This window comes from Trichechus manatus, unplaced genomic scaffold, assembly GCF_000243295.1.
Source record: "Trichechus manatus latirostris isolate Lorelei unplaced genomic scaffold, TriManLat1.0 scaffold00053, whole genome shotgun sequence".
Taxonomy (NCBI): domain Eukaryota; kingdom Metazoa; phylum Chordata; class Mammalia; order Sirenia; family Trichechidae; genus Trichechus; species Trichechus manatus.
In genome coordinates, this window is record NW_004443989.1 from 669,022 (window position 1) to 691,202 (window position 22,181).

A 22,181-nucleotide genomic window follows, 5' to 3' on the forward strand; every position below is an offset into this window, starting at 1 on the left:
TCAGAACTACGATGCTCGTGGAAGTACTGTTTGGAAGATAAGCACTCGTAGCAAACTAGTCAGTTAAACAACAACAGGGCAGTGGTGGTTCAGTGGTAGAATCGTCACCTTCCATGCAGGAGACCCAAGTTCAATTCCCTGTCGACGCACCTCATGTGCAGCCACCACACGTCTGTCCATGGAGGCTTTTTGTGTTGCTATGATACTGAACAGGTTCAGGGGAGCTTTCAGACTCAGACAGACTAGGAAGAAAGGCTTGGTGATCGACTTCCAAAAATCAGCCAAGGAAAACCTTATGGATCACAACTCTCTGATCTGCAACTGATCATAAGGATGGCACAGGACCAGGCAGTATTTTGTTCAGCTGTGCATAGGATCAGCATGAGTGGGGCTGACTCCATGGCAGCTAACAAAAGTCAGTAAAAAAGGAACTTTCTCTGCTTGTTTGCTTCCATTGTACATGTTAAGAAACTTCAAGTTAGGAGAGTTTAAGACCTGTGCTGTACAATACAGTAGCCACACGAGGCTACGGAGCACTTGAAATGTGCTTGCACTTGGAATATGTCTGAACTGAGATGTGCTGGAAGTGTAAAATATACACCAGATTTTGGAAATGTGTGAAAAAAATGTCAATTGTCTCATCAATAACATTTATATTGATTCTATGCTGACATAATAAAATTTTGGATATAATAGATTAAATAAAATGTATTACTAACATGAATTCCACCTGTTTCTTTTTCTTTACAAAAATTACATATGCGGCTTGCATTATATTTCTATAGGACAGTGCTGCTCTAGAGCAAAGAGGAGACAGAGTTCTGTGCATCATAAAAAAGAAATAGAGGATTTCATGGAAAAAACCTGTTGTCATTATTTAAAAATAAAAATCTACTGCACACTAAAACTAGATTCATTAAAATAAACTTCAAAGACACAAATGAGCTACATATGAACGCTCAACAATGCAAACCATCAATAGGCATTATTGGTTTACAACATTACCCCACATGTCATCGTCCAAAGAAATCAATTAAAAGTGGTTACAGAGTGTGAAGTCATCCTCTAAGCCAACCATGAAGTCTGTCATCCTCTAACTGCTCACTGTCAGGCATATAATGTGCTCGTCGCTTGTATTTGCTGCTTTAAAGTCATCTGCAGATATTGTTGGCAGACATGGAGAGGTGTGTAATAACAACACAACTGACAGACGAAGTAGTGAATCAGCAAGATAGATAATGTATCCAAGATGCATGGTTAGAAGCAAATATTGACAATGCTGGATGTAGTAATCCTCTATACAGTTGCCATTACACCCAATAAATGCTGATTCATGAAGCATGTGGGCAAATTGCCCATTGCATGTACCTGTGGGACACTCTGATGCCCTTGTTGCACTGTGACTGTGAGCTCCTTACAGAAAGTGTCCATGACTTGCTCATTACTCATAGTCTAGGATTTCAGCTGAAAGTGGCAGAAACTAAGGTTAAACTTGCTTAACAAAAAAGGAGATGTTATGGTTTCTATGAATGGAAAGCCGAAAGTACTTTAACTTCAGGCACAGCTGGACACAGGGGCTCAAATGATCTCATTAGGCCTGTGATGACCCCATTTGCAGGTGATAAGATAGTTGGCCAGCAACTCTGGGCTTACATCCCTTCCTCTTTGCCACTCCAAGGTGGTCCAGAATTTGACTTGATTACATGTTTATCCCTGAGCCAATCACTCTAGCCAATGGTGTCTGATGGTCTGGTTGAATGTTCTGGAAAACATGTCACCTCCACCCAAATCCCATGGACATGAAGCAGAGGAAAACAGCAATGTTTTTTTTTTTTATCAAAGAAGGGAAAATTCTAGAATTTAGGAACCATTTCTTAATAATTATTTTTTATATATCCATATAAGCACTATGAATTATTTTTTGTATTTCCATAATCTATCATGGTACTAAGGCATGCAGTAGGCTGCGAATAAATGCATTGGGTTAGAAGGATAGATGGATGGATGGGTGGGAGAGAGGAAGGAAGAGAAAGAAGAAAGGTCAAGAGATTAGTTAATGACAGCTAGAAATACAAGCCTAAAACGGCCTTCACTTTGCTTACCTGGTATATTTATAAAGAGGTTGAATAATTTAAAGGATGCTGCTAATTATATAAATATTATATAACTGTCACTCTTAGATGATGAGTCTATTCAAGGAAGGGATGTTAGAGATACATTAAGAGAATTAGGTTCCTTCTTGTGCATTTCAGTTAAAACAGAGCTCCTTGCCTCCTCAACCACAGCAACTATTTTAAAAGCAATAAATGGTATATGGCTCAACAACATGTAGTAGATCCAAAAATCTAATACACCTCTTACAAGGTTCTCAGGCTGAAGCACATACTCCAAAAACATAGAGAACTCTCCTTATTTCATTCCCAGAATTACCCATTGCCCCTGTTCTTATAGGTCAAGAGAATACAGAGGGCATTTAACGTTTATCTAAGGTCAACTGCGAACCCCAAACAGAATCCACATTTAAGTGACATCACTGGTGAGAACATAAGAATGCGAAGGCAGATTTTATTATAAATATGTCTTTGTTTCTTCAGAGATTTGGTTATTTTCAGCAGTCTGGGTTGAGCTGCTGTGAAATTCAAAAGTAAATACACAGCTTTTAAAATATTTCCAAATGGTTTTTCTGCTTCTACCTCATCTACCTACCCGCTGCCCCATGCACCACAATTTCGCCAACTAAGTTCCTTAAAGGATGATGTGGTACCTGAAATCATTATTTTTAATGGCACTGAAATCAACAACTTCTAAACACTGAAAAAAAGTGAACTTAGATAACTGCATTCTATTAAAGCAGCCAGTTTGTGACTGTGCTCTGTCATTGGTCCTCAGGCAGGGGTGATTGTGGCCCCCCAGGGACACATGGGAATCTCTGGGGTCGTTTTTGGTTGACACAACCAGGGGAAGGGGTGCTACTGGTACCTAGTGGGTAGAGATCAGGGATGCTGCTAGACATCCTACAGTACACAGGACAGCTCCTCACAACAAAGAACCGTTTGTCCAAAATGCCAATAGTGCCACCGTTGGGACACTCTGTGCAAAATACAACACTTTCCTAAGAAGTCTTAAATAGCAAATATCTAAGGAAACTTTCTGCTTCTCCTTGGACCCACTGTCTCACCTGCCCCATGAGGCAGGATGAGTTATGGACCCGATAATTTAAGATGATTATGATTCTCATTCTATAGGGTTGCTATGAGTCGGAATCGACTCGACAGCAACGAGTTTGTTTTCTTTATTTTTATGATTCTGAAAAGGGAAGGGACTCACTACAATTGAACAGCTGCTGCACAATAAACACTATGAAATCTTCTGTATTAGTCTTCTCTTGCTGCAGAACAAATTATCACAAACTTGGCAACTTAAAAACAACACCCATTTCTGTAATTCAGAAGTCTGAGCACAATGTGACTCAGTTCTCTGCTCAGGGTTTCACAAGACCAAAGGCAAGGGATAAACTCCTTTCTGCAGGCTCTAGGGAAGAGTTCACTTTCAGGATTATTCAGGTTGCTGGTGGAAGTCAGTTCCTTGTGGCTGTATGACCGAAGTCCCCATTGCCTAGCTGGCTATCAGCTAGAGGCCACACTCAGCTCGTAGAAGCCGCCTGCATACCTTGCCACATGGCCCCTTCCATTTTCAAAGCCAGCAGCGGAAAAGTTGTCACATGTCAAATCCCTCTAGCTATGAACCTTTCTGTCTTCTCCTGTCTACAACCTCTGCTCGTGTGATGAGGTCAGACCTGCTGGGAAAATCTCCCTGCCTTATAAGGCCAACTGATTTGGAGCCTGAATTACACCTGCAAACTCCCTTCACAGCAGCACCCAGATTAGCGTTTGATTGAGTAACGGAGAAGGTGTGTGTACACCCAGGGCCAGGAATCGTGAGCATCATCTTAGGGTCCTACCTACCACACTTTTTATATGTTCTCATTTAATTTTCACAACCTCTCTTTGAAATAGTTTTTTTTTTTTTCTCTCTCTCTCTCTCCACTTTACAGATGAGGAAACTAGATTCTCAGATAGTTTAATAATTCCTCAAATCTGGGTGAAAGGGACTCGGGAATTCTCTGTATTAGTTTTGCAACTTCTTGTAGGTCTAAAATTATATCAAAATAAAACGTCTTAAAAAGAATAAGTTCCTCAAGATCACCTAACTAGTAAGTGAAAGAGACAGGAATTTTAACATACCATCCTGCCTTCTTAAACTATTTGTACAAGGTATTTCTAAGAAGATAGTATCTCTAAAGCCCCTGACATTTATCTAGACCAGGGGTTCTCAGTCTTGACTGTGCATTAGAACCACCTGGAGAGTCTTAAAGAGATACAGATGGGCCCCACCCCCAGACATTCTGCTTTAATTGGTCTGGGGGTGGGGGGTGGGAATTCACGTTTTTTAAAGCTCCCTGAGCTAAGAATCACTGATCTAGACTTTTTTGTCACAAATGACAGTGTTAAATTGTAATGTTAAACAGAGATTAGAATCAATAGACACACCTTTAGCTAGACTGACAAAGGAAAAAAAAGGTGCAAATAACTAAACGAAGAAGTGAAAATGGAGATATTACAACCGACCCAATAGAACTAAAAAGGATCGTAACAGAATACTGCACTCATAAACAGGATAACTTAGATGAAATGAACACATTCCTAGAAACACATAATCTACCCTCAGTTGACTCAAGAAGACAGAAAAATCTAAATGGAAATTAGAATTTGCATTACACACAAAAGGAAATCCTTTAAAAGAATGAAATGCATCTTTCTTCAGTGCATTTCACTGGGAAACAATGACTGTAAGATCCTAAGATAAGAGGTAGAGAAGTACATTAGCATATTTTAAGTGCTAGAATCCATTAAGTACGTACGATTCAATTTCCATCACGTTTCTGTGCTGCATAAAACAGACTCGGCCTCAATAACCAAGGTTAAAAAAAAAAAAAAATGTGTTCACTACGTATCCACAGAGAAGATAATTTTGTATAACTCTTCATTTGCTTCCTGGAAGTGGCAGTCAAGTATCAAAGAGGGATCAGGAATTGTAAAATCACAGGATGAACCCACAGACACTGAAAAGCACTCTGCAGGGGAACTCGGTAAATCAGTGGCGAGATAAGCCCTTTTACTAGTTTCACTCAATCCCTTTCAAGTGCCGACTCTCAAATAAGGGTGTGCACATAGCTGACTTCTAGTAAATTAGTGATGTGTGCTACATAATTTATATTAGAAAGCATGCCCCTTTGACGTGCAGTGGTAATAAGGGCAGATAAAATATTCCAAGCTCTGCGGCATGAATAAGCAATCAAAAGAACTCAGCTGAAAATACAATCCTTAGAAGCATCAAAGGCGTCCCTTCAGGAGAGGTGAGCCTGCCCTCCAGACAGAACCCTCTCACCAGACTTGGATGATGGTATTTAAGGGTAGCCTTCCCTGTAATTGGAGAGAGAGGCCGTGGGAACAGGGTTGCATGGGAGTAACTTGGTTATAGCTGCAGAGGAACTTCTGGGTTTGTGCAGAGAGATGGGGATGAAGTCCAGGCAAATGTTTTTAGTCATGGAAGCAGTGCTACTATAAGGCCTGATTACCTTTGGACTTTTTTTTTTTTTTTTTAAACATAGTTACAAGGAAAGAATTCCAAGATATACATTATTTTTAAGGACCCCCCCCAACCCCACCAAAAAACAACCAACCAACCATGCCTCAGGAAAAGTATTGCTTAATACAATCTATGTACTACACTTTAAACACACAAACACGCACATATATACAAACAAACCAAAAAACCCCACCCAAACCCATTGCCATCAAGTTGATTCTGACTCATAGTGACCCTACAGGACACAGTAGAACTGCCCCATGGGGATTCCAAGGCTGTAAATCTTTATGGAAATAGACTGCCACATCTTTCTCCCCAGGAGCAGCTAGTGGGTTTGAACCACTGATCTTTCCAGTTAGCAGCCAAGCACTTAACCACTGCACCAGCAGGGCTCCTTCAATAAATATTAGCCACTATTATTATCTAGGCTAAAATTCTTTCCTGCCTATAGGTGGTAAGGAGGATTGGCATGAGCCAACTTCAAAGACCTTTGGGAGAAGTTCTGCAATAATGGTAATTATTACTAGATTATTATTATCACCGCAAATATTATTACCATGTGCCAAGCACTACTTTAAGTATTGGACATAGAGTACTTTTCTTTCAATTGAGCATCCATCAACCCCATGAGGGAGGTACTACCATTGTCCTCATTTTACCAATGAGAAACTAAGGCACAGAGACAGTAAGTAATTTGACCTAGGTCACCGAGTAAAGTCCAGAGCTGGGACTCACACTTCTGATTTTGGAGTTTGAGCTCAGAACCACTACCCTATGCTGCTTTATCATACATTAATTGATCCAAATCTTATCTGTTTGTTGATCCTCCTTTTAGATTCTTTATCTTTCTCTCATCTTATTTCTGCATAGTTGTTAAAGTAGCCGTTGCTTTCCCGCACAGAAATCCCCAAATGCCTTCACCAAGGTGATTTCCAACACCCGAGAGCCTTTGTCCTGCTCTGACAGGCTGAGATGCTCACAAGAAGGGGGCCTGGATTCCAGTACGGTGCTCCTACTGTGCACCAGGCTAATTGTAGAGGATTCATCATGGTTCATTGTAAGCCTTCACAATCCTGTGAGAGCGTGAGTCAGCCTGCCACTTTACAGATTGGAAAACTGAGGTGCAGAGACCTGAAGAAAGCCCCCGACTCGCAAGCCAGGAGCTCAGGGAGTTTGCACCTCAGTGGCCATCCTCAAACAGGCAGAGAGCAAGGAGGCGAAGGATCAACCTTTCAGCCTCCCGCAAGTATCCCTCAAATTGGCCCTCGTCACTTTGGGGCTCAGCTCTCTGGCAAGAGCCTTGGCTTTTTGTTGTTGTTCTTTCCTGCCTTGGTCAGTTGTTGTTTTCTTTTTTAAAAAGAGTTTGGCCTGGCATTTTGCTAAAAGTATCACTATGAGCAAAACAACTAATTTTCTCCATAAACCACATCTGAAGAGGCAATACAAGAGAGAGGAAAAAAGGAAAAACAAAAACATGTCTTTTTACCCTGATGAATCAAGTAATGGCCTAAGAAAACAGCTCCGGTTAAGCAATTAAGCTCAGCCTGTATTCCAAAAACACGTAAATACAACCCGGCCTAATCCTTAATTTCACATGACCCTCTTAAGTGACCAAGTGGCAGAAGAGTTCCAAAGGGGTAAATGTAATTTAACAAACCCCTGCTAGCTAACAAGACCCTACAAAGCAGCTGAGTCTTGTTTCTTTCTGCCGTGGACCACGGTCATTTAACTTCAGCCCTTTCACGAATGGACATTGGTTTTCTAAAGACCACTCGGCAGATACTGACCAGCAACAGACAACTCAATGACTGAGACTTCTGAGACATAAAACACTTCTGAAAAGGGGAGATCAAAGCTTCTCTGTTGCCCGTGGAAATCCAATTGCTTCCAAAGCTCCTTGCAGGGACCCAGCACTCCAGAGAATGGGTCACCAGAGTGGCAGTCTGAAAAGGCCACCACGAAAGAATGCTACAATGGGGACATTAGGGCAGCCAGCCATGGAGGAGAAACGCCACTTTTGGTTTAATTGTTGGGAACCAAGAAAAGAAAAATGAAGGGGAGCCAAGTGACAAAACTGGATGGTGCCTCGGGAGTCGATTCTCCCGGCAGCCTTGGTCACAGCACACAGTCCACTCTGGGTCACTACAGGGCGCTGAGGCCAGACTGTAATCCGAGACTGGGCCTTTTTGTTACAGCAGAGAGCAAAGTAGTCTACCACCTTCACCAGCTGGGCCTTTCCTGAAAGACAGACATATGAGGCATTCCAGATCTAGGTGGAAATAAGGTCGCCATATGGGTAACAGTTCCTGCATATCTTTCCATCGGATCATGGAGCTTGGTTTTAGAGTGTAAGCAAGGGGTGCCTTTCCCCAACTGAACAACACAGGGTCATTAGACAGGCCAGGTACCAATAAAGTGCAGATCGTCTTAGGCTTGTTGTTGTTAGGTGTCGTCCAGTCCATTCTGACTCATAGCAACACTGTATATAACAGAACGAAACACTGCCTGGTCCTGTGCCATCCTTGCAATCGTTGGATGCACCCACTGTTGCCCGTTGTTGCACCCACTGTGTCAGTGCATCTCGTTGAGAGTCTTCCTCTTTTTCACTGACCCTCTACTTTACCAAGCTTGATGTCCTTCTCCAGGAACTGGTCCCTCCTGATAATGTGTCCTAAGTATGTAAGACAAAGTCTCACCATCCTTGCTTCTAAGGAGCATTCTGGCTATTCTCCTTCCAAGACAGGTTTGTTTGTTCTTCTGGCAGTCCGTAGTATATTCAATATTCTTCACCAAAACCATAATTCAAAGGCATCAACTCTTCTTCGGTCTTCTTTATTCATTGTCCAGCTTCACATGCATTCGAGGTGACTGAAAATACCATGGCTTGGGTCAGGCGCACCTTAGTCTGCAAAGTGACATCTTTGCTTTTTAACACTTTAAAAAGGTCTTTTGCAGTAGATTTGCCCAATGGAATGTGTCATTTGATTTCCTGACTGCTGCTTCCATGGATGTTGACTGTGGATTCAAGTAAAATGAAGCCCTTGACAACTTCAACCTTTTCTCTATTTATCATGATGTTGCTTACTGGTCCACTTGTGAGGAATTTTGTTTTATTTATGTTGAGGTGAAATCCATACTGAAGGCCGTAGTTTTTGATCTTCATCAGTATCTTCTGGCACTATATCAATGTTCCGCTGCTATTCATAAGATTTTTACCGGCCAATTTTTTCAGAAGTAGACTGCCAGGTCTTTCTTCCTAGTCTGTCTTAGTCTGGAAGCTCCGCTGAAAGCTGTCCACCCTGCTGCTACTTGAAATGCCAGTGGCATTGCTTCCAGCATCACAGCAACACACAAACCACTGCAATATGACAAACTGACAGATGAGTGGTGGATCTTAGGCCTAGAAATTGCTATTTTATTGTGAACCACAGAACCCCTGCACAGGGTGTTGATGGTGGTATGGTTTAAAAGGAGGAGTGTGGTTAAATTAGTGTCAAAACTCTACCTTCTGGAGCTTCCCAGAGCACATTAGCATATCAAAGCATTTTAGAAGGTCTGATAGGTACTACGTAAATACTTCTTTAAACCTAAAGTTTCCCAAATTTATATGACCATGTGACCTTTTTTATTCCCGGAACATCTCTTAAGAGTTAGAAATCAGTACATAATATTATATTGTCTCTCATGGGGATCACTGCTTTGACGATTTTCTTGTCACTACCAAACGATAAAGAGATACTGTTTGAAAAAATAAAAGTTTTCATGGCCATACAAATGAGGGAAATTCTAAGTTCAAACAGAGTTAAACGTCTTTAATGTAAAACATCTGACTTGTTAATATGCTAATATTAATACACCACCCGTCTGTCAGTTTGTCATACTGTGGTGGCTAACAAGTTGCTACGATGCTAGAAGCTATGCCACTAGTATTTCAAATACCAGTAGGATCAGCCATGGTGGACAGGTTTCAGTGGAGCCTCCAGACTAAGCCAGAATAGGAAGAAAGGTCTGGTGATCTACTTCCAAAAATTAACCAACGAAAACCTTATGGATCACAACAGGTTATTGTCTAACTCAGTGTGAAAAGATGAGCCCCCTAAGGTAGAAGACACTGCACAATAGCCAGAGCAATGGACTCTATCTAGCATACCAACGATCACGAAGACAGCATAGAACTGGGCAACGTTTCATTCTGTCACAAATAAGATCGCCAGGAGTCGGAGCTGGCGTGATGACAACTAACAACAATATGCCAATGTTCACTGTAAAGCTCCAGGAAGTGTCATTTTGACACTAATTTGACCATGGTCCCCCCATTCTAAAGCCATGCACCCATGAACTCATACCAAGGTTCTGTTGAATTACAGCTTGGTTCATAATAAAACAGCAATTCCTAGGTGTGAAATTACCATTCTATCTTCTCCCCAAGGAGGTAAGCTCTATGACCATCCATCTTGTCCACAGCTTTATCCATTGTGCCCTGAACACTGCCTGACATAACAACAATAAAAATAAAACCCATTGCTGTCAAGTTGATTCTGACTCATGGCAACCCTACGTGTTACAGAATAGATCCGCTCCATAGGGTTTTCTTGGCTGTTATCTTTACAGAAGCAGATAGCCAGCGTTTTCCTCCATGGTACTGCTGGGTGGGTTCGAACAGCCAACCTTGAGGTTAGGAGACGGGCGCAAACTGTTTTTGCCATCCATAGGCTCATAAATAGTTGGTGAATGACAGAATGATTATTCAACGTTTCTTTCCAGTCAGTTCCTAAAGGACTACATTTCTGCTAAGTATCAGAAATGGAATCAATCTGTCAAATCAACACCAACTATTTAAATAATTTACCTGCATGTTCAATGCCTTAATCTGGTGGTTCTCAAATGCTGGTATGCATCAGAATCATTTGGAGAATTAAAAATACACATTCCTGGGCCCAGTTTCCTTGAGCTTCTGTTTTGGATAAAGGAATCTGTATGTTCCACAAACACCCCAAGTGAATCTAAGGCAGTTAATCACACCTTGAAAACACTGTCCGAATGAAAAGGATCACTTGAGTGCAATGCTTTGAGGGCATAAAGGTCTTTTAGATCTCCCACTATGTAGGAAGAAAGGTTTGTTCTATCATCCCAGAAAGCAAAATTAAGAAACGCTGGTGAAAATCACAAAAAGATAGGTTGTAGTTCAATGTCAAGATAAAGAGTTTCCCAACAATGGTATGGGCTCTCTGGAAATATAATGACCTTGGTATTCAAGATGAGGCGGGGTATGACAGAAATGACATAAGTGGCAGGTAGTGATTAGATTAGATTAATTTGCAACTCTGACATTCTGGGACACAGATTGCAAACTCAAGTACCTTCAGGCAGTGTAAGGCAGCCAGGCGTAGGGGGCAGTGGTGAGCTAGAGAGGGCATGCTCCTGTCTAAAGTCATTCATATTTTTAAAAATAATAACCCCAAACCTAACTGTAGGTATGATTCACTCAAGACAGATAACTTGCAACTCCTGTTTTATGAATTATTCCAAGTAGATAACAGCCTACTTATTTCCTGAATAAAGTGAGAAAACCTACGGGCAGTTCTACTCTGTCCTATAGGGTCACTATGAGTCGGAATCGACTTGACAGAAATGGGTATGTGGTCTATGAGTCTTTTATGAAGAAGCCCTAGTTGCGCAGTGGTTAAGTGATAAGCTGCTAACTGAAAGGTCAGTGGTTCGAACCCACCAGCAGCTCCATAGGAGAAAGCCCTGGCAATCCGCTCCCGTAAAGATTAACCCATTGCCGTCGATCCTATAGGACAGAGTAGAACTGCCCCATAGGGTTTCCAAGGAGCTGCTGGTGGATTCGAACTGCCAACCTTTTGGTTAGCAGCTAAGCTCTTAACCACTGCACTTATAAAAATACCAGGGCTCCCCAGTAAAGATTACAGCCTGGGAAACCCTATGGGGAAGTTCTACTCTGACCTTTAGGGTTGCTATGAGTCAGAAATGACTCAGTGCCACACAGCAACAACAACAGCAGCACTTTATTAAAATATATCAAATATTTCAAGCAAAGGTTAATTCTGAATTATTAAGGGAAATTTCCTGCCAGAACAATTCAAGCTGGAATATTTATTTATTCGTCTGTTTTACTATTATAGCCCTTCCACCCTTTCTTTCTTTCTCCTGGGGCTTTCCTAGAGGTCAAGATAATGGTAAGATTCCCTACTGGTACTTTGTCAAGCCATCTAGAGGTGGCTTATTACTTGCCTAACACACTAGGAGATTACTATCATTTGTAAAGGGATTCTGGTACCAGTGGTCCCTTCCACTCTTGGTACAGAGGCTTCTGGTAGAAGAAGTTTCATCTCACAGTCTCTTTCATCTCACGTCAGTCTCTATATTAACGGAAGAAGAGTTGCTCATCTGTTTTAGCATGTTAACTCCGATGAGTCTCTCCAACAAGGAGGTCATATTTGTGCTCCTTTACTGAACTCCTAAATCATCTTCTATACTGAATCCGTGGCAGCAGTTGCTGGAAACAGGAGATAAGTTGACTGTAGAGGAGTTACGGAGCCCCTGCTGAACCCAGAAAGCTGAGGAATGTTTCTAGGTTCCAGGTAGCTAAGAAGGATGAAGAAATTCTTCCTCCAGATGTGGTTATTTCTCTTCCATCCCCATCTGTCAATATCTATAGTGAAGTGTTCCCTCAATGTGATACCTCAAGTAATGTCCAAGGACTCACTATTGTCATTTAGTGGTTTTTATAAGCCATCAATGCACTGTTAGAGATTCACTGTAGAAGCCATCAATGCACTGTTAGCCATAGTTAACAAGACGTTAAGTTGCCGAAGGGATTTCCACTCAGAATTCTTGTGTCTATTTACAGAGAAAGGTAAAAAATACCACAATTTGGGGTGAAAATATTTATACCACTTCTTGACCATACACGCTATAGAAAATCAAAAAAGATATAAATGGCCAATAAGCAAAAGAAAAGGTAGTCAACTTCATTAACCATGCAAACCAGTTCACATCTAGCAATCAGGGCGGCTAAAATGGAAAGAGAGACAAAACCAAGTGTTGGTGAGAACGTGGAGCAACTGGAACTCTCATATACCGCTGATGGGAGTGTAAAGTAGTATAGCAACTTTGGAAATCAGTTTGGCAGTATCTATTAAAGCTAAACATGTACATACTCTATGACCCAGCAATTTCTTTCTTAGGTATGTATCCAACAGAATGTGTTCATAAGTTCACCAAAAGGCATAAATAAGAACATTCATCAGTACTCTTCATGATAGCCTCAAAGGGGAAACAACTTGAATGTCTGTCAAAAATTGGATGGAAACTGTGGAATATTCATACAGAGGAAATAGCTATAAGAACAAACTAACAATATACATGAAGCTCACAATCACAAGACTGTGTGGAATAAGTCAGACATAAAGTTCATACTGTATAATTCTCCTTATATAAAATTCAAAAATAGGCAAAATTAAATGATGTAGGAAGTTAGGATAGTAGTTATTTGTGATGGGTAGTGGCTGGAGGGGCTACAAAAGGGTCTTCTGTAGGGCAGCGGTAAAGTCCTGGGTCTTGATCTGGCTACTTGTTCCATGGGTGTGAACTTTGTCGAAAGTCATTCAAGCTTATACCCTTATGATTTGTACATTTTTCTTTTATACTTTAAGAACAGGGTTATAAAAATTAGCACAGAGCAGTGTCTTAGCTTCTCAGTTCCAGTTCTGTCCTCTTGTTTCTTGCTATTGTTTTATTGAGGATGCGTGTATGTGTGTGTGTGTTTGCTATATAAATGAGCCAAAGATAGTCCCAGGTTATTTCTTCATAACAGACTAGGCATATTCGCCCAAAAAGTCCTCTGGCTCCAAACTCAAATTTGTACATACCCAATTATTTTCAAAATCACCCACGTAAGCAGATTTTTAGCCACTTAGAGCCTGCCTGCTTTACATACCCTGAGAAACTGCGCCCCACATCTGCTAGCCCTAGATAAGATAAATCTCTGTAGTTATAAGGAACCAAGCTGCTGCTGTCCTCTGCCCCCAAGATTCCCCACCTTGCTGTGGAAGGATATACCCTAGGTACACATAGGTCCCTCTCCCCCACTTTCTCCCTGTCCCTGGAAATTTCCTTGCCCTGTTCCCTTTTGGTGGCTCACTGTACCACTTGCTTCTGGAAGACCTCCTGCTGTGGCGGACCATCCCCTGTGTGGCCTGTCAATGCATCACCCCCAACAAATAGCTTGTTGTGTAATGCTGCTATCTCGTGGTCATATCTTTTTCCTTGATCAGCCTCAAACTCCTTCAAACTCACTTCAGTGTTTTGCACAGTTGGTTAAGAGGCACGTAGAGCAAATAATGGAATAAGGATGAGACCGATGACTCTCTCCCTATCCTGAGTATACCACAATGGGCTCTTCTAGGGTCAACAAGTTGGATAATCAAAGTTCAGTGCCTAGAGTTGGCGGTGGTTTTAGAAATCATTTTTCGTAGTTCAGGAGAGGAAACTGAGGCCTAGAGAGGTAAAGTTAATTAACTCAGAACACACAGCTTGTTTTGCAAAGCAGGCACCGAACCTGAGTCTCCTGACCCCACTTTGTCGTTGCTGTGTGCCACTGAGTTCATTCTGACTCACAATGACCCCATGTGACAGAGTAGAACTGCTCCATAGGGTTTCCTAAGCTGTAATCTTTATGGGAGCAGATTGCCAAATCTTTTCTTCCACGGAGCTGCTGGTGGTTTCAAATCGTCAACCTTTCAGTTCCCAGCTTACATCAGGCTTATACACAGGCAGGTCTGTTTGCCAACTATTTCTTTCACACCTACCACAAAGATGGAAATTTTTAATCTACCTCATTCTTATAGATTGAAAGATAATTTGCTCCCTGTTACAAAGTGAATCTCTTCTTTAGGAGAAGTAACTCAACATCTATTAATAAGAGACAATTTATCAGTTTTCCTCACTCACAGAGAGTGGAATCCTGAAAGAGCTAAAACACGGTAAAGCTAATTTTGGCTGGAAATAAAAAACCCTAGAGCAGTGACTCCCTCTCCCTGCCAGGCATGCAGTAGCACTTTACATCTAAGAAGTCATAACCTGCCCTCGGTCCTACCACTTAGTAAGGTCTGGTGTGAGAATTAGAACCCACACAGACTGCTCTTAACCACTATGGTATGCGGAATGGGGTAGTTTAAGCTACTATGGTGGGGTGCTGCTTAAACTCCTTCTGAAAACTTTAGCAGAGGGAAATATGAGAGGATGCCAAGAAAGGGCAGGAGATTAAAAACAGATACGTGTGTGTGTGTGTTTGTACGTTATAATATATAGGTCATCGTTGAGACATACTGATCATTGAGATGGATCAAGCTTCGTTGGGAACTGTTAAATATTTGATTTACTCTATACTTTAAAGACTGTCCCGAAGAATATCACAACTCTGGTTCTGATGAAAGGTTTTAAGCTAAATATTAGGTCACAGTAAGAAAAAAAGAGTAACAAATAACTGAAAGTTTCAATTGGCAACAGCCATGACAGGCGATAGAAAAATTTGGAAATGGATAATGGTGATGGCTGAACAACGTGATGAACATAATTAATGTCCCTTAACTCTACACATGAAGAATGGTGAAAGGCAAATGTTCTGTTACATGTATATTTACCACAATAAAGAAAAAAGGGAGTTCTAACTCACAGCATCTAAGCCACTGCCTCTTTCTTCGTAGCTTGACTCGTATATACATTACTAAACCCGCATCCTCAACTCAGCTTTCTCAATTTTCTTCCATCCAACTATGCCAGAGCATTATCACCATGTGTCTCAACACACACAAGCTCTTCTGTTGGCTCATGACATTTCTCCATTGCAACACAGAATAAAATCAACCTCAAATGCCATTTACTGTCTCATATATTGACCGGACCCTAAGAGAAGAATCCTTTACACCAATATTCTCAGCCTGGTGCTTAACAGTGACACTTATTGACTCCTACACAGAGAGGAAATAGCATTTGTCCTAAATGCTTTTTTTAAGCACAGTGGTTAAGAGCTTGGCTGCTAACCCAAAGGTTGGCAGTTCGAATCCACCAGCCACTCCTTGGAAACCCTATGGGGCAGTTCTACTCTGTCCTATAGGGTTGCTACGAGTCTGAATCAACTCGACGGCAACGGGTTTGGTTTGGTTTTTGCTCCTCTGGATGCCATACTCAATCCTGCCAGCCCCTGAGCACATCACACTACATTCTGCGAGTGTGTCTTGTGTGAGTAGGGTAACAGGAATAGATTAGTTAAAAGAAAACAAAAGGCCTCCCTTCAGTAAAATGAAGGTTGGGCTTAACAGGGCTGCTGAATGCAATTTGGTATTAAAATACAGTTTTCTTGTTTCAAAGCATGTAGAGGCATGCAGCTTGTTAGATTTATATAATGCCTGGTCTCCCAAGACTTTACAAAGCGAATGGCATCCATCAAATTAATTTCCTTGGGGATCGTCTCAAACATGAAGAATGAAAAGGCCCAGACCATTAAACATCAAAAGCATGATCTAAATGGTAATTAAAGTTCTATTATATTTTCTTTTTCTGGGAGCAGATTAGGTTAATTCGATTGAGGATATTAGAAGCATCCAAGCTGACAGTGTGAATGTGTCGAGTTTGCTAGAAGAGCATTTCACATTGCAGTCATCTGTTCATTCAAGTTATACAAAACACAGGAAAGAGGGAGTCTGATTCAGAGTGAGATGCACTTACCAAGCCTGCACACGTAGACACAGCGACGGAGGAGGAGCTGTCATTTCTGATAAATCCCTGATAGAAACATCGCTGCACTGCGGGTTCCTGATTCTCTGAAGCACCATCTTTTCCAAGTACCTGGACAATAAAGTGACTGCTGAAAATCGCCGAGGGCTTCAGCTCTAAGTGTAGTTCCTGTCCAAATGCTGAAAATCGGTAGTGCAGTGAGCTCCTGGCACTCTGTGCCGATCTCCTCTTCCTGCCGTTGTGCAAAATGTTGTGTGAAATATATGACCCGCCAGTGTCCACTTCCACTGGTGTGACAAAGACATAATCTGCAATGGAAAACGTTGAGCTGTCAGCACCCAGAGCCAACAATGCCAAATGCTCACTGTCCAACAAGCTGGCAAAGAGCAATGCACAGCTCAAAGATACCTTTGTGCCTATTGCCATGCACCGAGATTAAACATAATTCAGAGACTCTCATGAAGATGAGGACCCCAGAGTCTCTACAACTAGCTCTGCCACGGTGATTCCTACAGAAACGAAAAGGCAAGCACAATTTTCGTAAATTTCAAGAATGTTTTTGGAAAATATCACAGCTCTCCTGGTTTGGAGATGGACTTTTCATTTATTAGCCATGGAGCCATGTCTATGTCATAATTTTTGTGGGTGAGGCAAAATTAATAAATAGAAAACTGTAAAAGTAAATAAGTGGAATTTTTCATCAAGGAGATTGATTCAAATCTTCACGTTTAAGCTGAATTGAGAGCATTTTTTTTTTCCAGTTTAAATTTCAAATGGCAGCTCAGTGTTGGGTAACATGAGATGATACCTCAACTAATTAACAAGTAACAGCAGTGTTGCATTTACAGTATTATTGATGCATGATAATAAAACTCCAGCACTTGGATGCCCTTAATATTTTACCATGTGCTTTCAGAGGGATGATCCTATTTAACTGTAAGAATAAAATACCATGCATGCATAAAATGCCTCGACATTGTCAGAACTTTCCTATATAAGCTGATGTTTCATATTGCTCAAACTTGTTGGTGGGGGGAGTGTCAGAGCAGGGACACCTGGAAAGGCCTGTTCAAAAATACCTTCACTACTGCTCCCTAGAGCAGGACTAATTGCTGCATGTTCCAGGGAGGAGGAGCTAGAAAACAATTTGCTGTTTGAAAAATGAAGTCAGCACACTGTTTCTTTCACAAAACATTGAAACTGAAGAGTATCATTCCACAAAATGATCTGAAATATGCCCATTGAGCATTCAAAACACTCTGCATTTCCACCTTCTAGGCACAGAATGGGAAACTAATTTGGAAAGTGTTTTAAGATTCTGAAAAACTTAAGAGGCATGTTTGAGTCACTTGGGTTCTTGGTTACCGGAGGAGGAATAAAAAGAGGACTTTCCCTTTTCCCAAAACAGTTAACAAAAAAAAAAAAAAAAGGCTTAAGGAATGAACAGAAGCCCTGTCCCTAGCAAGGATCAATGAGTGATATTCTAATTAGGCCCATGATTCCTTAAAAAAAAAAAAAAAAATCCAATATGACAATTATTTCCAACTATTTTTCTCTGGGTCTGAACCATCTATGATCCTTTTATTGTTGGGCAGTTCTGATTCTTGGGTTCTTTATGTCTCACCTCTCTCATTTTCTCCTGGACTCTCCTTTAACTAGAAATAGTATATAATTGACATGCAAATTTTTTTAAAAAGTAATTGAAGACATTTTTCCCTCTTTTATTAACCTTAAAAAAACTGAAAATATACAGTACTTAAGTATCTTAAATATCTCAAATATGCTGCTTTACAGGTATGTGTTTCTTGATCAAATGAAACTTTTTGTTAGAAACCATTCCTTCCACCCACCAAAAACTAAAACCTGACTGTGAAAACCATGCCTAAGTCTCTACAATCAGTTGCTTCTTACCTCCTTGCGCAAAATCATTTTTGCAATTCTGCCTGTCCTTAACTGGAAAGCTATGTGGGAGCCTTATCCAGCCAGCCTTCCAGGGATCAGCCAGCAAAGTCCCCCCAGACACTTGCTACAGGTTTGTTTCCAAGGGGAGAATCAGCAGGCTGATGGTTACATTTGGTCATTGATGGGAGAAGGGATGGTTAATGCTACCTGCCAGCAATGATCTGATCAATTGATTTAGAGGCTGACTAAAGATGAGTTCCTTATAGATGGTGGCTGGGACAGAAGGGAACTCCAGCCATTTGATCCTGATGGAACAATGAAGGGCTGTTTTAGAAACTGCAACCTTTCTGGTTGGACAAAAGTTGAATTTCTCCCCAAGAGCTAATTCGTGATCCTCCCCCAGCCCCTCACTCACCACTCCCTGGCATAGCTTTTCTTCCTAACTCCACCATCGCCCCAGTCCCCAATATGCACCCTAGTCTTCTGACTGGAGAGAGAGAAGCCCACAAGGGGAGAAATTATAGAGTCCCAAAGAATCCAGGTTGGACAGCAAGGTCTTGCTAGTCACAGCATAAACTGTTCTCCCATAGCTAGTGGAAACAATGCAAACAAGGATTTTCCTTCTGCGCAAAGGTGGGAAGTTAATAAATGACAGAAATGAAGAGTGTTCTGGACGTCTGTGGCCGGGGGACCTCAGAACAGATTGAGGGGACCAAGAGACCTCAGCTACCTGTTTTCCTCGCTCTAAGAGTGGTCTTTGGGAACCCACGACACAGGAGGGTGAAGAGAAGGAAGGAAAGGAAGAAGAGGACAGAGTAGAGAGGAGAGTGAGGAAGAACATGGGGAGGGAAAGTGCTGGAGACCTTTCAGTTCCTAACGGCTTTCCCTGGAGGGGAATGGCTGGAGAAACCGGCCTTTTATGCTGCCTCGTCCAAGTCCACTCCCTTTGTAAATTCTCACCGCAGTAAGGACTTTTTTTTTTTTTTAAAAAAAAAAAAAAAACAACCCATCTGTGAAAGGAGAAAGTATTGTTTTCTCATTTATGTGACTTGCAGCTTGAGGCACTGATTCTTCTGATAAGCCCAGAGCCCTTGCCACATCCCCCCTCTCCAAACGCGAACCATTTCCAGGACGCACACACACCTGACAGGTTGCGGGTGGGGGCGGGGGGAGCGGTTTTCCTATCTTTTATCTCTTTTGTGGGGCGGAAGGGACAAAGGGCCTGGAAAGGCTCTTCCAGGGGTGGGGGAATATACGAACCATTATTTAATCCGCTGCCGCCGCCGCTGCTGTCACTGGCTAAGGCCGCGGCGACCGACGCACAGCAGAGGCAGCACAACTGGAGCGCCTGCAAGAGAAAAGGTGACATCGTGTGTGACGGGCGCGGCGGGCTTGCGCCTTGCGCCCCAGTCCCCCGCTCACGGCCCGCCCCTTGGCGGCACCTGCCTTGGCTATGTGCCCCAGTCTCGAGGGGCCCCACGGCGGGCCTGAGCCGGCGGCCCGGAGGGCGCACGCAAGCAGGAGGGCGCACTCCATGGTTAGGTGCGGGCGCGGCGGCTGCAGGCGGCCGAGCGCGGCGGGCGGAGCGCACGGGCGGCGCGCATTCTCCCCGAGTCCCACTGCCTCGGAGCGCGGCGCCCCAGGTGCGGCGCCAGGTGGGAGCCGCCGCCGCTCACATCGCGGGGCGAGCGCGCTGGGGCCTCCCCACCTCGGGCTGCCTGCGTGCCTTCCCTTTTGCCGGCACTGGCCGGCGGAGCTGGTCCCTGCGGCTCCCAGGAGGTGCAGGGGGCTCCTCCGGCCGGGGCTGGCCCGCGCCTCGGAGCGTAGACGGCTGGGGGACCCTGTCTCTGCCTGCCCGCCCGTCTGTGCGTCTGTCTGTGTCTGTGGGAGCGTCTGGGGCTCCTGGGGAAGGCAGCGCCAGCTGGCTCCCCCAGCCCGTTGGAGCCGAGCGCCCGCCTCTCCACCGAGCGGTGATTGGCGACCAGCGGCTCCCGGGCTCGTCCGAGCCCCCGGGCTGGTGCAAGGGCGTGGGATTCCCGGCTTGGGCTCCGAAGGAGGGGGCGAAGGGGGCGGGGAAGCTGGGTGGGAGTGAGGGGGAGGGACGGACCGACCGCCGAGAGAGGGAGGGGAGCGCCCTGGGAAAGGCTTGGAAAACGTAATTTAAGCACACCGAGGGATGAGCTGAGAAGCGGGGGAGGCCCAGGTAAACGGCGCGACTTCTTTCGCTGCCTGTAGACGTTTCATTTACAAGTCTCCTAGCAAGAGAGCCAAGACAGCGTTCCCAACACCTCCTAAGAGCCAGGTGCTGTCCCGTGCTTTATATCATTTACCCTATGCCCTATCCTTGCAAAGTGGGAGTTATTGACCACTTAACAGAGGTGAGGAAACGGAGGCTCAAACGGGCTCAAGATACCCCAACTACCCAGTGAATCATCTGGTAACTCACAAATCCAGGGAAGCCAGGGAAGCTGGAACAATGAGCCTTGTCCTTTCTGCAGCATGTGAGAGAGCATGGCCAGCGGTGACCTCGCCTCTTCTCCCGGATCTTTCTCTGCTCTCCAAGTGAGGATGCTTCCAGCTCTTCAAGACTGAATGCTGGCCCCAGACACCAAACCTGCAGAAATCAGCCATAACAAACAGGGTTCGCCATCACCACGAATGTGCATCCAATTTGCTGAGTGCCTGTTCATTTACTCAACACGTTTGTTTTGATCTTTTGATCCCTTCTGTTTGCATTCTCCCCACAGCCAGTGGGAAAGACTCTCACTGGAAAACACAACAACATTAAGAACAAAATGATCACAAATACTATAAAGGAAAAGAATAGGCTCCTAAATTGGAAAGAATAACAGCAGAACCTAATTTCAATTGAGGGGATAAGGGAGTGTGTGTGTGTGTGTGTGTAAAAGGCTTCTTTAGGAGCTGGCTGACATTTAAAATAAGACCAAAAGGATAAGAAGGAAAGGGTCAGTTTTATAAGGGGGTGAGGGGAGGCACGGAGGGGTTGGATCCTGCATGTTAAGCAGTGTGCGCACAGCCTAAGTGGAAGTCTTGAAGTAGTAAGTGTGGTTGGCATGACAGAAGAGTTGAGTACAGGTCAGAGGGAGGGGCAGAAACAACAGGTGGCCAGGTCAGCAGGACCTAATATACCAGGTGAAGGATGTTGGGAAACTGTTAACAGAAATTTAAGAAGGTATTAAAGAGACAGTGTGTGTGTGTGTATAGGAGGCAACTTCATGTTGAATAAAAAACAACATGGATCATATGTGGAAATGGATTGGAGTTGCTGAGACAGGGCCAAAGAGGAACAAGTTAGAAAGCTCTTGGTAGAATCAGGGTCTGTAATGACAATGGCTTGGACCACGATGGTGGCAGTGGAGGTGGATGTGTGCTCAGCCCTAGGGGGTACTGGGTCGGTTAAGTGAGTCCATGTCACAGCCTAAGGCAAGTGACAGCTCAACATTTATACATTGTTTTCTTGAATGCAACAGTTAAGAGGTAAACCCAGAGCTGTACAAGCAGAGAAGATGGCACAACTTACTGCCTAGAGCAATCAGGGAAGGCCTCATGGGGAGAAAATCAGGGTCAAACCTCTTAGTTTCCCTTAATAAACTGTTAAAGCTCTCGAAGCCTCCATTTTATAATCGGTAAAATAGGAATAATCACAATACATAGATATTTCAAAGCTTAAGTGAATATACTTTTTTGAGTACTTTATGGGTAAGCGATAAAAGAAAAGATGATATCCCATATTACTGTCATGTTGTATATTCTTTAATCATCGGAATCACTTGTGATGCTGGTTTAAAATGCAGATTCCTGGGTCCCTGGCTGTAGAATTCTATTTTAGTAGATTTGGTCTAGGGCCC

General features: G+C 43.1%; 1 protein-coding gene across 1 annotated transcript in view; it reads right to left on the minus strand.

Annotated features, from left to right (window-relative positions):
* The window catches only part of ADAMTS18 (ADAM metallopeptidase with thrombospondin type 1 motif 18), a 152,669-nt gene extending 132,387 nt beyond the window's left edge, over positions 1–20,282 (minus strand). Inside the window, exons 1-3 of the mRNA XM_004377704.1 lie at positions 19,759–20,282; positions 19,573–19,660; positions 16,402–16,718 (exon numbers count right to left, since the gene is read on the minus strand). Coding sequence (XP_004377761.1) covers positions 16,402–16,718; positions 19,573–19,660; positions 19,759–19,848 — 495 coding nt within the window. The 5' untranslated portion in view covers positions 19,849–20,282. The remainder of the gene's footprint in view (positions 1–16,401; positions 16,719–19,572; positions 19,661–19,758) is intronic.
* Positions 20,283–22,181: the final 1,899 nt, after the last annotated feature.